This window comes from Watersipora subatra, chromosome 1 (genome assembly GCF_963576615.1).
Source record: "Watersipora subatra chromosome 1, tzWatSuba1.1, whole genome shotgun sequence".
In the NCBI taxonomy this organism is placed as follows: domain Eukaryota; kingdom Metazoa; phylum Bryozoa; class Gymnolaemata; order Cheilostomatida; family Watersiporidae; genus Watersipora; species Watersipora subatra.
In genome coordinates this window covers 46614872-46631397 of record NC_088708.1, presented here as the reverse complement: position 1 = coordinate 46631397, position 16526 = coordinate 46614872, and the positions used below count along the sequence as shown (strand labels likewise).

General features: G+C 35.6%; 1 protein-coding gene across 3 annotated transcripts in view; it reads right to left on the bottom strand.

The window, feature by feature from the left end:
- Nucleotides 1–13712, bottom strand: part of LOC137399799 (rho GTPase-activating protein 21-like) — a 52638-nt gene extending 38926 nt beyond the window's left edge. For 2 of the 3 annotated variants that reach the window (XM_068086027.1, XM_068086035.1), the window contains exons 1-2: nt 13694–13712; nt 6411–6504 (exon numbers count right to left, since the gene is read on the bottom strand). In XM_068086027.1, coding sequence (XP_067942128.1) covers nt 6411–6468 — 58 coding nt within the window. In that variant the 5' untranslated portion in view covers nt 6469–6504; nt 13694–13712. Of the gene's footprint in view, nt 1–2908; nt 3048–6410; nt 6505–13693 lie in introns of those variants that run through there. The other variant, XM_068086043.1, reaches the window with a different exon arrangement.
- Nucleotides 13713–16526: the final 2814 nt, after the last annotated feature.

The window sequence follows — 16526 nt, the reverse complement described above, 5'->3', positions numbered from 1 at the left end:
CCCTGAACCAATGGAATCCTGACTGATGAAGCATCGGAAGGGCTACTAGCAGATTTAGTTTTGACATTTCAAAAGATTAATTGGTAATACAGATGTGTGTAATAACGAACAATTAAAAATAATATTTCTCTCATCAACTAAACAAGTTGCGTTATGTTTCTAATGACCTAAGGCTAAGCTAAGGCTAAGCTAAGGCTAAGCTAAGGCTAAGCCAAGTTAAACTCGCTAAGTGTTCTGCTTTCTGAATTTTATACATAGTTATAGAACCAGCACAAATCAGTAACCAAATTTATAATTAGATATAACCTAGCTGTCATCAAAATCAGGGTGGATGTAGCAAATTCCAACATCTACTAAACAAGGAGACTATGAAATAAGGCCAATTCAACTCCCTCATATTTAACCATCTCACCTCGAAAAATAAAACCAGACCACTTAGAAAAAACTGATGAGCGTGAAGTGGGCATTCCAAATTTCAAAATCTCAAATGGGCATTCCATTTACAACCACTGGTCAACAACTACTACCCGTTTAGTAAAACACATTTTACAACTAATCCTAGCATCTGGCCAGTTTTTAAGTGAGCTCTTCAGCTGGTGCAAACAACACCAATAATTACAATACTGATGAGAGGTCTTTTGCAAAGCTGTGTCATACATTCATTGTGCGCTATTCAATTGCAAAGGATTTGAGTACACAACATTAACATCTCATCTTATCCCATAATTCCTTGCACTACCAGTAAGACATTCCTTCAGAGATAAATGTTTGGAGTGACCGCGGGAATGGGTGATTGTAAGGTGTAATCATTTAGGTTTGTTTATAAATAGGTTTAAATTGAAACCTGACACTTTGCCAGTCTGGCGTTATGACATGTAAACAATACTTATATCGGTAGTACATCATGGAACAAGAGAAGACAATGGGGTCTGGTATCAGCTCCATCTGAAAGCTCGAATCACTTATGCTAAATTCTTTCGAAGTTATCTGAGAATAGAGATATAAATCTTTTTAACTGTCCCTTAGCTGTATTATGATTGTGACTTCATAAGTTTTGGTTAGGAAATCTTTATGCAAACTGCAAACATTCCACAAGAAAACCGGCCAGGTGTTCAGTTTAATGAAGTTGGGAGCGATTGAAAAATTTCCAACAAAAACTGTTCGATTTTTGTTTAAGGCTGCAAGTGAAATACTGGCTAATGAGGGAACATACACGCTCAAGCCCGAGTTAAGTTACTGCGACAGTCGAGGATGAGATATACTAGAACAACAAATAAATAAGACCATCAACTTAAGGCAAAGAATGCTCATGTCAAGCATCGCTATTCTGCAGACGCCTACTCTCTTCATTCAAAACGACAATATTAGCCGATTAAATGCTCAATAAACCTCGGAGGATGTTGAATCTCACACCAATAATTAAAGCCATTAGCTTCGCCTTCCTGATACCTAATAACTTTTCCCTAGAGGCCAATCAATAGACAGGTCGCTGCCTAAAGATACTCAGGAAATACTGTGACAAGATGAGATCAATATGCAATTCCTGTTGGGACTAGAACAACAACATAGGCTTTTAATAAGCCTGACCAGTTTTAGGTTAAATATTTCAAGTCTGATTGAGTAAGTCCATTGTAATAATTTAACTAGCAAATCTAAGTTAGAAACCGAACGTAGTAACGAAGGCTTGAAAACGAGTGTCACCATCATTGAAAAGTTGTATTTGCGCAAACTTTCATCTTACAGACGAGGCTTTTACTGCGTATCAGCGATCTCCGCTGCACTCTATTTTGTGTAACAATTTTAGCCGTTGCGGTGTCTCCGTCTCGTTTTTCAATGTCTCCCCTGATGTTTTTTCCCCATGTGAACTTAGGGCAAGGCCGTACTTATATAAAAAAATTGAAATGTGAAACCAGCTAGACTCTTCGAAAAACATTCCGCCATAAACAGAAAAAAAACAGTCACGCTTCGCTTAACGTTCTTCTTGTTTAGCAGAGTGAAGGTGGGCGTGGTCCTGCTAAATACGCTGGCCTGCTAAACATGCGAGCATGCCTCACATTTTGTATACGTAGAAAGTACGTTAGCAGTGCCTCTAGTGCAATAAGATATCAACAAACGGGAAGCAGAGCTGTGCAGGGCTCGTCTGGCTGTGTTTGCTCTACGACTAGAGGCATTTAAGATAACTAGCTGTTTAGTCGATGAGAGTCAACATAGTAATCAGCAGTTGGAGTGTCTCTTGATGGATATCTCGCTGGTCTACACGGCGCCATTATGTCATAACTGACCAGAAATGAAGTCGTAAAACTTTCTAAGTATGCAGCTGTTATGAGGCAACTATACCACCTAGTAAATCGCTCTCTTAGATGAGGGTTCAGTAGAATACTGTCCCATACTTTGTGATGGGCTGTAATGGCAACCAAATGTCACTGAACTGAGAGAGCAGAAGTTATCTTGCAAGGTGCCAGTCCATGGCTCACTCTTACTGTTTGAAAATTGAGTGGGATGGACATGAAAAGGTCTAAATATTGGTCACCATTAGATTTTTCAGACAAACTAATACAGTAAGTACTGTACATAGTATGTACATTACTTTACTGTATTAGGTAATGCGCTTAGTGTACGGTCTTGATTGCTCATTTTCTTGCTAAAATTCACATGGTCGGATCCCACGTGAAAGACCTCAATTGCTCATGATTTTTATTACAATTCAGCGCCTCTTTTTATGGCTGCTTTTATTTAAAATCAAACTCCATTAAATGATTTTGAAAGCGTTAAAATTCTGCAGTCTGCAAACACACGAACACGCCCTCACTTGCCATTTTTCACAATTTTGAAGACATAAGCTAAACTTGACACCGTCCGACCAGCAAAAAACCACTAAAGATACATAACATGAATTATTGCAACTTACACAAGCGAGTGAGCGATAACTTTTAATCCAGAGAAATAGTCCAAGGAACGTGTACTAGACGTGGGCCTTCCAACGACTGCCAATGGCTGAGAAGGCTAGCTCAGGATTAACTATCAATTGAGGATAAATCAATGCCGTGACATAACATCAATCAATGTAGAGCAGTTGACATGAGAGATGATAATAAAGCCAAGTGGACTGCATCGGAGCGCGAGACACCAGAGTGAGCAAACGTGGAGAGCTAGTCGCTCGAGATTGACCTATCACATGATCCGCTCTTCAGTGCTTTGTCATAAAGCTATGGTCCGCTACCTCACCTCCCTTAATCATCTACGACTGATAAACTGCACGTGGCCCACACGATGAAATTTGAACCTTTGTACTTTTTAGAATAAACGCCTTCGCCGTTGAGATATTCTCCAAATAGATTGTTGAAATTTGTAATACAAGAGACAGCCTTAGAGCCATTAAGACCTTAAATGTTACTGACTATAGTCGTGAGCTGGCAGTTTCATCGACCCAAGTCTCTGATTAGTGAGCAGAGTAGCTGGACATAAATGGTGGATTGCTTTGGCCCATGCTTTAAACTAGCTTCAATTTGATAGTTTTTTTTGTTGAGATCATTGTCTCACTCACACCTGATTAACTAAACCTGTAGGGAACATTTTTGTCGCCCTTGTGTCAAATTGGCTACTTTTGTTGAGAGCACTTCCGCATCAAGAGTGTGGTTGGTTAATTCCGTTAGTAGCATTTTATGTCACTCACATCTGATTGGCTAATTCTGTTGAGAATGTTTTTGTGTCAATGACTTCTGATTGGCTAATTCTTTTAGTGATGAGCCTTCTTTCTGTGCATTGAAAAGTTACTATAAATAGTAAGCTCAACATTTTAGTAATCTTTGTGCGAATAATGAAAAATTAATTGAAATAAAGTTCTGAATGTGTAATTTTATTGGTCAGTAAACAAATAGGTCCACCATTACGTGTTTAAAAGTATCCTGAAGTCGACATTGAGGCTGAGAGCTAGTCGTAACATTCTGTTCAAAGACACAACACACCAGTGGTAAAGGTTCATTCTTCAACCTACTTAGGACAGCCAGTTGCATGCATATTCATCGGCTGTAAGGTGTTGACAGTTCATCATCACCTCAGCTGTTGCAATAAGCTGGTAGCTACAGTTAAGCTTTCAAATATTCAGCTGTCAGGGCACTTGGCGCAGGCTGTCGCAGCAACTTGCTGTCGAACTTACGCAAGTTGCTGGCAGCCGCGAGATCACTAGTTTACACATTGTGCTTCTAGGATTGATTGCATAAGATTGAGAGCTATTTTTTGTTTGAGATCTCTAATATTATATCAATTATATTCTAATATTATATCACTATAAACACTGAGTAAAATCTACTTTTTGCAAAAGAATAACTCAATTTTGAATATCATTATTTCAAAAAAAATACCGCAAAGATATCTAAAAAAACAAGTGGCTTCCTACAAAAATTGATAACTTGAAAAATGCACCAAACAGAGAAAGATCGGAGTTTCCCTCTCTCTAGGTACACGCAGCTGACCATAATGTGCATGTGCTTTAGGTTGACCCCTGACAGTATAGTTTTCTAGCTGACATGGTGACAAACTACCATAGCTTACTATACCTGCTTATTGACAGTTGAGTTATGCCTCAGTAACTGCATAGGTGTATCTGTAATGAGACTCTGGAAGGTGCCATTTGACCTCTCATTGATTAACGTGTTTTCAAGGTCTTATATGATACTGAGTATTGACCAGTGCACTAGACCATAGCCCAAAAGACTGAGGTAGTATAAATGCCTAGTTTCAATCAGGTAATTCTTGAAAAACTTAGTATTGCCAATTCTGTTACCAAACAGGAAAACACCGACGGATTTAACAGGTTTTGAACCACCATCCTCCAGTTTGAAAATGAGATGCTCTTGCAAAAGCATCCAATCCATCCTAATTGGTGTAGAGTGACAGACTAGAGCTTTCGTGGTTGCTATGCTTTTCAGCTGCTGGTCAAAGCCATAAAGTTAGTTTTCAATTAATTTTTCTTATGAATTCGATCGAACACAGATGCCCAGCCTTTTTAACAACTATAGTAGAAATTCGACAAGCAAAGATCGACGCAATAAGATCAATAGAATTTCGAATGATGATTCTCTTGAATAAAGCGGGTGCTTCAAAATTAACCCAACTTGGCCTAAAAGTAATGATGCAAAGCAATCAATATGGCCGAAAGATGAAGACAAACAGTATATGTCAATACTGTTTGTCATCAGGTTCTAAACCTTTTAGTAGTTACTAGCAGTAAGTCCAGTCATGACCAAGATTTGGACAAATATGGAGAGTCATCTATTGTTGCTACCAACCTTGACTTATAATTTGTATGATTATGACCTATTACTTACATGTTGTGAAGTAAGTAATTGCTACTTACATGTTACTTATAATTTTATATGTTACTTATAATTATATTTGGCACCTTTTTTTAAAGCGGGAAAGCCCACTATTCAAGAAGCTAAAGATTTCATTTTAGTGAGAATAGAAAAAAATTAAAAAATTAACATTATACAAAATCGGCAAAAACCTAATACTAACCGGTTGGAGTGGAAAGACCAGTTGGCACAACGGAATTGCTCAGGCAAGCCAATCACTGCCACATCAAACTTGTAGCGAGTATATTTGCTTTCTTTTTTACACGGCGCTCAAATTTTTATTATTGCATCATCAGTTTACCAGAAGCCATAGCCAAACACTCAATAGTGTCATGCATTCAGTATTCAGGTATTGAACAATTTATGAAACTTTTAAAACCCCAGGCTATTTGGTTAGATATAGATTTTGTGTGAGGAACTTCAACTTACCAGCAACTTGGTGTTCTGTCGCAATGTTAGTGTAAACATGTGTTGAGATTTGACAGTCGTCAGTAAACAAACATAGAAGCGATACGCCTTTATTATATATGTAATTAATAGATAGCTGCCAATGTATGGCTCTGTGACTGTTTTAATAAAATAATTAAGCTGATAACTCCAAAAGTCAGAAATTGTAAGTTAAAGAAAAGTTTCCAGCTTCCCCTGTCATCTTTAGCTAAGTAAGATCTGTCTTGTTCATTAATTTGTTGTAAGTTAAAACAGTATTAGTGCGGCATCAGCGCATTAGGATGATAAAAAACCGGCAATCCAGTTGTCTATGATGCGCTCTGATGAAGTTACCATGACATTGAGACGTCAACACCATGGCTAGCTACTTAGGAGGCTAAATATGCTGTATGAACGTTCAGCTGATACCCAGTCATGTCAAGGTTATAGCGCAGTTAGGCAATACAAGTTATTTACACGCTGCCGAGCAGCCCATTGCTGATGATATTATAACTAAAATCCAACTGGTGATCAAATATGGGATTAGAAAGAATTTTAATCTGAGATAAGTTTTTCTGTGGAATGAACAATGACAAAGTCCACAGTGAGTGTCACTGACCATCAGCTTACCTAATATAGAGTGGAGTTTTTGGTGAGAGGCAAACATCTGTCGCTTCTCCGCCTGCATCTCGGCCCGGCTTACTTTGGAGCGCCTGTACTCGGGCTAAAGTCAAATAGCAGAAAAATGTAGCCAGCTAATTTCTCTTAAAATACATTAGCTATTAGATATAGTAGGTTGGAGATCTATATCAACATGGTATTAAAATCTGAGAAAACGTAATTCTCTTGGCATATGGTTATTGAGTTAGTAAATTGTAATTTTAATGAGCTATACCCCTTTTTTTTTTTACTAATAATGCAAAACCTTTTCTTTCTCTCTTTACTCTGTGTTTATTTCTCTTCCTCTCGGCCCCTCTTCCCCTCTCTTTCTGTCTCTTTTTCTGTCTCTCTCCCTCTCGCTCTCTTTCTCTGTTACTCTCTTTTTCTCTCTCTTCTTCTCTCCGCCCCCCCCCCCTCTCTCTCTTTCACCCTCTCCCGCTCTCCTAACCCTCTTCTCTCTCTCTCTCTCCCTCTCCCTCCCTCTCCCTCCCTCTCCCTCCCTCTCCATTCTTTCCTGTCCCTCTCTCTCCATCCTCTCCCTCCCCGTCCCTCTCTCTCCATCCTCTCCCTCTTTCTCTCTCCCTCTATCCCCTCCTTTCTCTCACACCATCTCTCACATTATCTCTCTCACTCTCTTCCTCTCTCTCTCACTCTCTTCCTCTCCCTCTCCCTTCTCTTCTCCTCTCTCCGTCTCTCCCTCTCTCTCCCTCCTTCTCTTCCTCGTCTCCCTCTCTCATTCTCGTTCTCTTCCTCCTCTCTCTTTTTTCTCCCTCTTTCTCTCTCCCTTCCTTACTACCCCTTTCTCTCTCCCTTCCTTACTACCCCTTTCTCTCTCTCTCTCTCTCTCTCTCTCTCTCTCTCTCTCTCTCTCTCTCTCTCTCTCTTTTTCTCTCTCCATCTTTCTCTCTCTTTTTTTATTCCTCTCTGACTCTATATCGCTGGTTCTCACCTTTTTAGCTTTTCCAGTAATACGTGGTCATAAGGAACAATGTCATGTTAGTATTATTCAATAGTATTATTACTGTATATTATCACCTTTACAAATATAATTGGTTACTAAAAATGTAAGGAAAACTTTACTGGTATTAAAAAAATAAAATGCAATTTAGGCCTGCATTAAAACAGATATTTTTATTGAAATCTTAAAATAATAGCTTCCTTAATATGCTCAGTGATATATTCTGACATTTCACACAAATCATGATAAAACAGGAAGGGCAAATATGTCTGGACAATTGCATCATTAATAATTTTTATGCTGATAATGATGACACGCGCTCTGTTTTGCGTTGGGTACACCAACCGCAATAAACGTTGAGCAGACACCCAAATAATTAACCTGGAAGCAGGATATAATAAGCCACATTTTATAATACAACTTGGATCATCAAAAGGTTGACAAGCAAAGATCGACATAATAAGTTCAATAGAATTTCGAATTATGATTCTCTTGAATAAAGCGGGTGCTTCAAAGTTAACCCAACTTGGCCTAAAAGTAATAATGCAAAGCATTCAATATGGCCGAAAGATGATGACAAACAGTATATGTCAATACTGTTTGTCTTCAGATTCTAAACCTTTTAGTACTTACTAGCAGTAAGTCCAATGATGACCAAGATTTAGACAAATATGGAGAGTCATCTATTGTTGCTACCGACCTTGACTTATAATTTGTACGATTATGACCTATCATTTACATGTTAATACATTGTCATTATTATGTTGGCTATTACTTGTTCATGTTCAACTACACTAAGAATGAGACATAGTGGAGTGGATAAAATATTGATCTTGTGAAGTTTTACCGACCTACTGACAGAGATCGCAATTTTGCATCTACAATGATTTATTATTTAGAAGATCGATCAAATTTCAATCATGGCCTATGAGCGTACCATAGGAGGTTGCAACTCTTTTTGCAACCTATTTTGAATAGCTCATTTTCATTTTATCGCATTATTAGTACAGTTGAATGTCTAGCCAGGCTAAAAAGAGCAAAATGAGGTGCTCAGAGAAAAAGCTGCAATAAACAAATAATTACTTGATCCTCATTTCTGTTACTGAAGAAAGAGCTGAGCTAAACAATTTGTTTGACTATTTGGTGAAATTATGAACCATAACAAAATAAGATTAACTTTATTATTTCGTTATGCAGTTTTCAGCCAACTAGAGCTTATTAATAAACACTGTGAATATCTTATTTAAAATATAATAATTATTGACTAAATACGAACCAAAAATTTAAATAAAAATAACACCAAAGTCAGGCGATCACAGCTCACACCACGGCTTTTATATGCGGTGACTAGCTGAAGGCTGAATTCATCGTGTCAACCTAATGATCATGTGACAGTTCTATCGTTACATTACTAATCTCGTGTGCCTGCATTACTGCTCATTCTGAAATAAGTTTTTTACCATCCCTTAACTCTCCCTTCCTCTCGCATACTTATCCACTCGATCTAATAAGATCTCAATACTGTTTGTCATCAGATTCTAACCCTTTAGTAAATACTAGTAGTAAGTCCATTGTTGACCAAGACTTCTTTTAAGTTAAATTATATAGCCAACAGGTAGATGTTTAGAAGGCTGGTTCTCTAAAACCAGAAGAAGTTTTAAAACCAAATATTTTTACTGATGTGATGAAAGGCATGGAGTGTATTTAGGTGAAGATTGCATGAAATCGACCAAAAAATGTAGCAAGGCACAGCATATACACAGACTAACAGACAGACACACATAATGACACAGTGGAATTTATTAATACTGTGGACTCTCACCATATGATTTTAATTCTTTCCAGTGTTGGCATCATAAGGCAAAAATGTCGTATATACGGGTATAGAAACCCACAGTAATTATCTGATGCAAACACTTTCTGGTAGAAAACATCAAAAATTTATATACGTACTGCACTTATTAAAAATTACTAACAAAATAGTACGTTAAATCTAGTAACTATAGCTACTTACAGTGACTTTAGTGTATTTAGTGGTGATGATCTGCAGTAAAATGTAATATTACAATGTACTGTGCGCAATGCGTACAGTAGGGAGTTCTTACCTTTGAGGTAGATGTATAATAAAAACATTGAATTTTACTTAAATGAATTAAGCTTACAGAACACACACTTGAAGACAAGTTTTAGTATGTATTTTACTGAACTAAACTGTAAGTTTGTCATCGTCTAAACTTTCATCACCTATCTGTTTCTGGTTTCGTTTTTATAACTTATAACGAATAACGGTGATTTAAAAGCGAGAGCGAGCACCATATCTCTTTCAGGCATTGTTGCAGAGATTTCATTGAATAGAATATCGGCAGCTCCGTTATGCCGACATATTCAGTGCACCGACTGCAAATTTGAATTTTGAGAAAATTTGTTGTTGATATTGTTGATGTCGTGTGGTGAAAACCATGTTGTATGGCGGGGTAAAAAACCATCGTGTTCCACATAGTGAAGCGAAAAAATTGTATAACAGGGTAATTGTAACTCGGGGGTGCACTGTATAGATGTGAAATTACTATATTGATTTAAATTTATTATGGCTCCACCAACATTGGTACTAAATCAGCTTGTCTTTGACAAATCTTAATAAAACTTATTAAAATTATAAATCTATGAAAGGCTTTTCAACTATATTAGCATAGTTTAGCTGCGTGCGCAGTGAGAATAGTTTGAGTTTTGTAAGGTTACAGTGATGTTACTTGCATGTATACTATGGCTCCATGTTGTCATGGAAAGTAACTCAGATTCAATCCTGATGGACAAAGACAATATTTTCATGAAATAAAAAAAAAAACTTTTTCAAGGTCAATTATTTATGATCATAATTAAAAGTATTCCTTATGAGGTTTAAAACAAAACTATATTTAAAACTATTAATAAAAATAAAGACGAGCGCAAGCAACGATACTCTTGGTGCATGCTTCTGATAAAACCAACACTAAGTTCCAAGGAGTTGTTGCTTGTATGGTGCATTTGTACATGGTTTGGACATCATTGGCTAATTCTCTCATCAGCAAATACACTTTTTGTGTTTTTTTAATTTATTGTCAATTCCAATAATAAATTACCAACAAATAGCAATAATTTTTTTTGCAGCAAATAGCAAAAAGAAAATAGTTGAAAATAACTTTCCCACCAAAAGTATTGAACTAGAACTAGTGCAGGTATTATGGAAAAAACTATTTTGTATAAATTATCATAAAGATAGAACCAACAACCATGTTCAAGCTGCTTAGCCACCTACACACCAACATGATGCTTTTATGTTTAACATGATGCCTCTATGTTTAATATGATGCCTCTATGTTTAACATGATGCCTCTATGTTTAACATGATGCCTCTATGTTTAATATGCTGCCTCTATGTTTAACATGATGGCTCTATGTTTAATATGATGCCTCTATGTTTAATATGATGCTTCTATGTTTAACATGATGGCTCTATGTTTAATATGATGCCTCTATGTTTAACATTGATAACCTAAAAGTCAGCTTGCGTAGCAACTCTGAATTGAAAAAAAAAACCGAACATATTTACTGGCATATCAGTCAGTTAAGAGACAACATACAATATTAGATGTGATAATCAACATACTTTTTGGAAACTTTTTTATAGGAGAAAAACTTAACTGTCAAAGTTACCTTCTCATGAGATTTGTGTTGAATGTTAGTTGGCAACTGAATGCATTCTATTTAATGAAATGTCATGTTTTCAAAAATGACTATTAACCGTTTTGTTAACTTAGACCAACTTTTAGCTCTACACGAATGACAGCCACTATGAACTGCGTAGTTGAATCATGTTGCAAGACATAACTACCGATTTACTTGTTAGGATGGTTTTAAAAGACTGACTACAAGCAAAGATTTGCCTACAGAAGATCATAAAATAACATTTAAGTACCTTGTCGAAGTATCATACTTTCTAGTATCTTTTTTGCATGTTGGCATATCACAGCGATATGTCTTTATAACTCAGAGCTATGACTGTTTACAACTATAATCATAAATGGTTTTGCAGGTTGTTGGTTGCCATGGTTACAGACCATTCAATCTATGCTCTTCATTTTGCAACAAAGAATATTGACAATTGCCATTGTATTCTCAATCCCGTTGCTGACTAGAAACTAGCAATATCAACTGCTGTAATCTCTCGATGTCATTTAAAAGGGTGACCCAAGGCCACCCCTTTTGCGATTCTATCTTAGGCTATCAGAATATTTATAGATATTAGCCCTAAGCTAATTGCCCCATTACGCACATGACTGGCCAAGCGTTCAGTGCGTCCAAAATGACTTCATCATGCTGGAGCATCTGAAGGAATTATTACAATCATTACAAGCTAGCAACTTAGTAATATTTGGTTTAGTAGCCACGTAAGGAGGGGTGGGGTAGCACGGGTTGATGTTGAAGGCTTTTATTTTTGACATTCGGTCAGAGGTTACACAGGTCATGCATGCATGACTATGTTCCTTATATACAAAATATCTATTAATAATACCTGCTATGACTATATATTAGTGAATAAAGTGTTTGGTTCAAGATCACATTTCATGATAATTTAATATTTCCGTTAGTTGCGAAAAAATATATAATTGAAAGCTTTTAGTTTTAGGCAAGATATGAAAATAACTAAGTGTGCTCACCGTGAACAAATTGAGAAGCAATGAGAAGCAAGTACTGTAAAAACACAAAAATGTTGCATCTAGTGCTGATGCCAGCAACAGTATTTGCTGATTGCATCAGCACCTGGAATCCTGGTTTACATTATTTTGTATAGCCATTCCTTAGGCTTGATGTCAGTTTGTGAAATATTTTATATTCCAATAAATGGTGAAATTTATAGATTTTTAATGACTGTGTTATAGACAATTCAGTTGAGATAAATTTCATGTGAATTATTGAAATTCCAAAAGCTAACTTGCAGTTTGCTATAAGCCACCAGAGCATATGAGTACCCGCTTGTGTCACATGTTCAGTTCTTCAGCTTTTATCATCAGAGATGTTTGTTTGATGATGAGTGTAAGCACAGTCCAAAAAGGATGACAGCAAATTCTACTGAAATCTTACAAAGCAAATCTGAACTGCTCAAGATCAACTGTGCAGTCGTTAAGACTCGGCAGCTCAGTGTGCTGTACGAGATCATTAGGTGTTCTAAACAAATTGTGGATAAAGCACAGCGAATCAGATTTGCTCAATTATTCTTAAATGCTAGGACGTTGGTCGTTTGGTGCAAGAGTAAGAATATTGGCTATGAAGAAAATCGCCTGTTCAAATCCTGTACTAGGTAATATTTTGTCTCAACTTCGAACCGTGGCTCAGACAGATGAACTGATGAACACTTTATTATGGTATAGCTTTATGACAGCCACACCTTCACGCAGCCGATTTGAAAACCTTGCATTTCCAAGTTAGATTATAGAACAGTGCAAAATCTTTATAAATATTTTAATGCCTTGAGGCTATGATTCCCGTACATCAACCTTATAAAACACATTCAGCATAAGCTGTATTTACCAGATTCATTCTCAGGTCATCTATGGAGTAATCACCGTATCAGTCACATATCATTGAAAGTGGCATATGTTTTATTTTAACCTCTAGCACTGGTTTCAGATAGACGGATGGACAAACAGACACCGCTCTCATAGTAAAGATATATTTTTGTTTTGCTTTATTTTGAACATATACTTTTTTCTTTGCAGTGAAAGTCTTGCTGAGTAAAAAAAGAAAAATCGATTTAAACTGACACTGAAGGTGTACGCTCTCTTTAGCTTAACGTAAATTTACCGCAATCTCGAACCTTAAACCAGTGAAAATGATAAGCAAAAAGTGAAAAGGTGTCGATGCAAACCTATAATGCCACAGTTACTGCAAAGTCATTAAATTAAAAAGTTATGTTTAATTTTTTCTTTTTGAATTGCCAAAAGGGTGAGTTTGAGAAGATCTTGGAATCATTTTACGGTTTGTATAGTGTGAAATCAGTATAACATAAATTTTCTCAGAACTGATTATTTACATTGTAGAAGTGTCTACTGTTTGACCATTTCTCAATATCTCTCACTTCTGCCGTATCCACTAAACCACCTGACCTGTTTGACCTCGCTGCCAGTGAATAGCCAACAGATTTGTTAAATTCATTTTTGCTCATGCTCACTAACTTCTTGTATTACGGTAGAATTAGCCAAATAACTAGAGACGATTTGCCACACCTAAACGCATCTATGAAAATAGATAAACTTACGTGCAGAAAGCCAAATCCGTGTTCGTCAGCCGGGATCAGCAGCAAACTGAGGAATGAGCTGCAAAATTGTGGCAGTAATAAGATAAGAAGTGCTTAGGATCTGATATGATAGCAAATTAGACGCATGAGCCGTGATAATAGGCTTTGGAATAAACACGGAGATAAGTCGCAGATGTCTGCACAAGGTCGTAACTTATTTTATGGTGAGGAAAAGTAAGTGTTTGAAGGCACTCTTGTCAAAGAGTATTCCAAGGCGTATTTATCATTTTGTTGATTAGCAAAGGAAGGATTAGCCTATAATGTGCTTGCACAATATGTATTAAAAATTACGGTTTATTTTATGAAGGATAAAGGGAGTTGTGACCCTTTTCACACGTAATCAAACAACCACTTGTAGATGTTCCGCTACCGCAAAACTTGGGAAACCATAGAAACATGAATAAAAGGTGTTCTACAAAAGAAATAACAGAGCTGATTTCCTGAAAAATGTTTTTTATTAAAAATAATATATTAGAATAAACATTTATCTAAATATTGATTTAGTTTATTTAATTTGATATTTGATTTGTCTAGGTATAAATAGAAACATAGTTGCTTTCACCACAATGTGAACGTTGCTTTGCAAAAATTATTACGACTTTAAGGGGTTTATGGTTACAAATTTGTTATTATTATATATATTTCAATATATTAGTGTAGAATGAAAACAACACTAAAAAAAGTTACCTATTTGTGTCAGTAAAAAGACTACAATAACTTTGTTACAGATTCTTAATAATTATGCGTTACTTTTAAATTATTATATACGAGATGCATGAATTATAAACAAATATTAGCTTGTAGTCTAACAATTGCACACATTGAACTATATTATTTTTCTACTAACATTCTGTTATGATTATGATTTATCAATTAAAGTGTCAATATCGTAAAATTTATAGTACAATCTTTACTATAATAAGAGCAGTGTCTGTCTGTCTGTTCATTCATCCACCCATCTGTCTGTCCGTTCATCGGTCCGACGCCCCGCTAAGAGTGATAGGGAAAAAAGTGCCCAACACGAGAGTCGAACCCGGTGCACCAGATTCAAAAAGGAAATTCACTACCACTACACCACTTGGGACACTTTGTGCTTTGTGGGATAAATATTCATATACTGTTTACACATGACGATCTCTCACAGTCCACAAGCTGGCAAGCATATCAGTATTACATAATTTGCCTAAAAAGGTTTTTGGTAACCATGGAAAACTATTAGAATTTAATAAATGCAATATTTCTAAATAATGCTTGGGTGTCAAATAAATGCTATTAAAATGATGATAGTTTTTTTTTGAAATTTACTCTAACTGTAAAAAAGTTAATTTTGTTTGACTAGCAGTCATTATTATCGTTATTATATTTTGGCAGTTTTTTCAGAATTCCATAAATCTTATTTTTAATTCATTTGCATTCATGTAGACGAGTAGTGTTTGCATGGTCAGTGTTTGTGCTCCTCACCAGAAATGAAGAATTATATTAAATAAAATTTGCAAGAATAAATTTTTGAAAATAAGGAGAATTTTTATAAGACAGTCTGAATTGCGCTAAACTGCTAAAGGTATCTATACTTCTGACTATATCCTAGTATATAATTAGTACACTGCTGTTTGCTAAATAGATTGTAATTACTTTTCAATTATACCGAAGCTATGCATAACCAGTGTTCCTTGAGAGGGAAGATGTAAGAGAGTGATCACCATAGGATCATAGATTAACGAATACATTGTAGATAGTATTACCGAATAGCAGGCAGAGTTGAATGGTTGATACATTCACAGCACTTGATGTAAATAGTTTGGTTACAAAAAGGAATTTGCGTAACATTGATTATTCTTATTATTGTGCTTAACAGATATAATACAATTGAATTGTTTTATTTAAAAACTCAATCAATAGATACTGGCATATTATTTATAAACAAGTTTTTTCATAAAAAAATTCATTTGTTCTAACATTTGCTTTATATGTCAAAATTGTTGCATGTTGAAATAAATTTTTTTATGTGAATGGAAAAAAAACATCTAAAAATAAGCATATATAAAACAACTTATTAAATTAATTAATAAAAATTTCTTTAAATTCTTACTTTAGAAATATTAGTAGAGAAGTGCTGATCTGACATCTGACGAAGTAGAGGTTCATAGGTAGAAGTGATGATATACAGTTATATGGTGTAACTTACTATAATTGAGTCTAGGTGTAATTTAAACCGACTTACCTTATATATATTTGATTATTGTTTTATGTTTTATTTATAAGGTTTACAGGCTATATGCTCCCTAGCAAAATTGTAATATTTCAAGAAGTTTTAAATTTCATCTATTGGAAATTACATTGAGTGCAAAGGAAACTATTTAACAAAATTTTATGTCACAATTTATATGTTGTAGTGATATGAAGTTAGCTGTATAATTGAACATACTTTGACTAATTTCTTTAATATTGATTATTGCTGAATTAAATAACATATCCTTACACTATTAAATTGTTCTCTGAAACCGCAACCTTTGAATTGTTGAATGAATTTTAAAGCATACAGTTTATGTATTTTATGAAAACAAATCTTTCTTCCATAATCTTCTTTACATAAATATGTAACTTATATAACTATGGATAATCTATAGATACAAATTTCAAAGTTTGTCATCTGTTCGGATGTCTGTCTGTCCAGCTATAGCTATTAAAATCTTGAAATGCAGAGACCGCATCGCAGAAGATTTGATTTCGCAGCCTTCCATTCTCCAGACAAAAAGCTAAACCATTGAGCTATGCGAGGAGATTGATGAGTTCA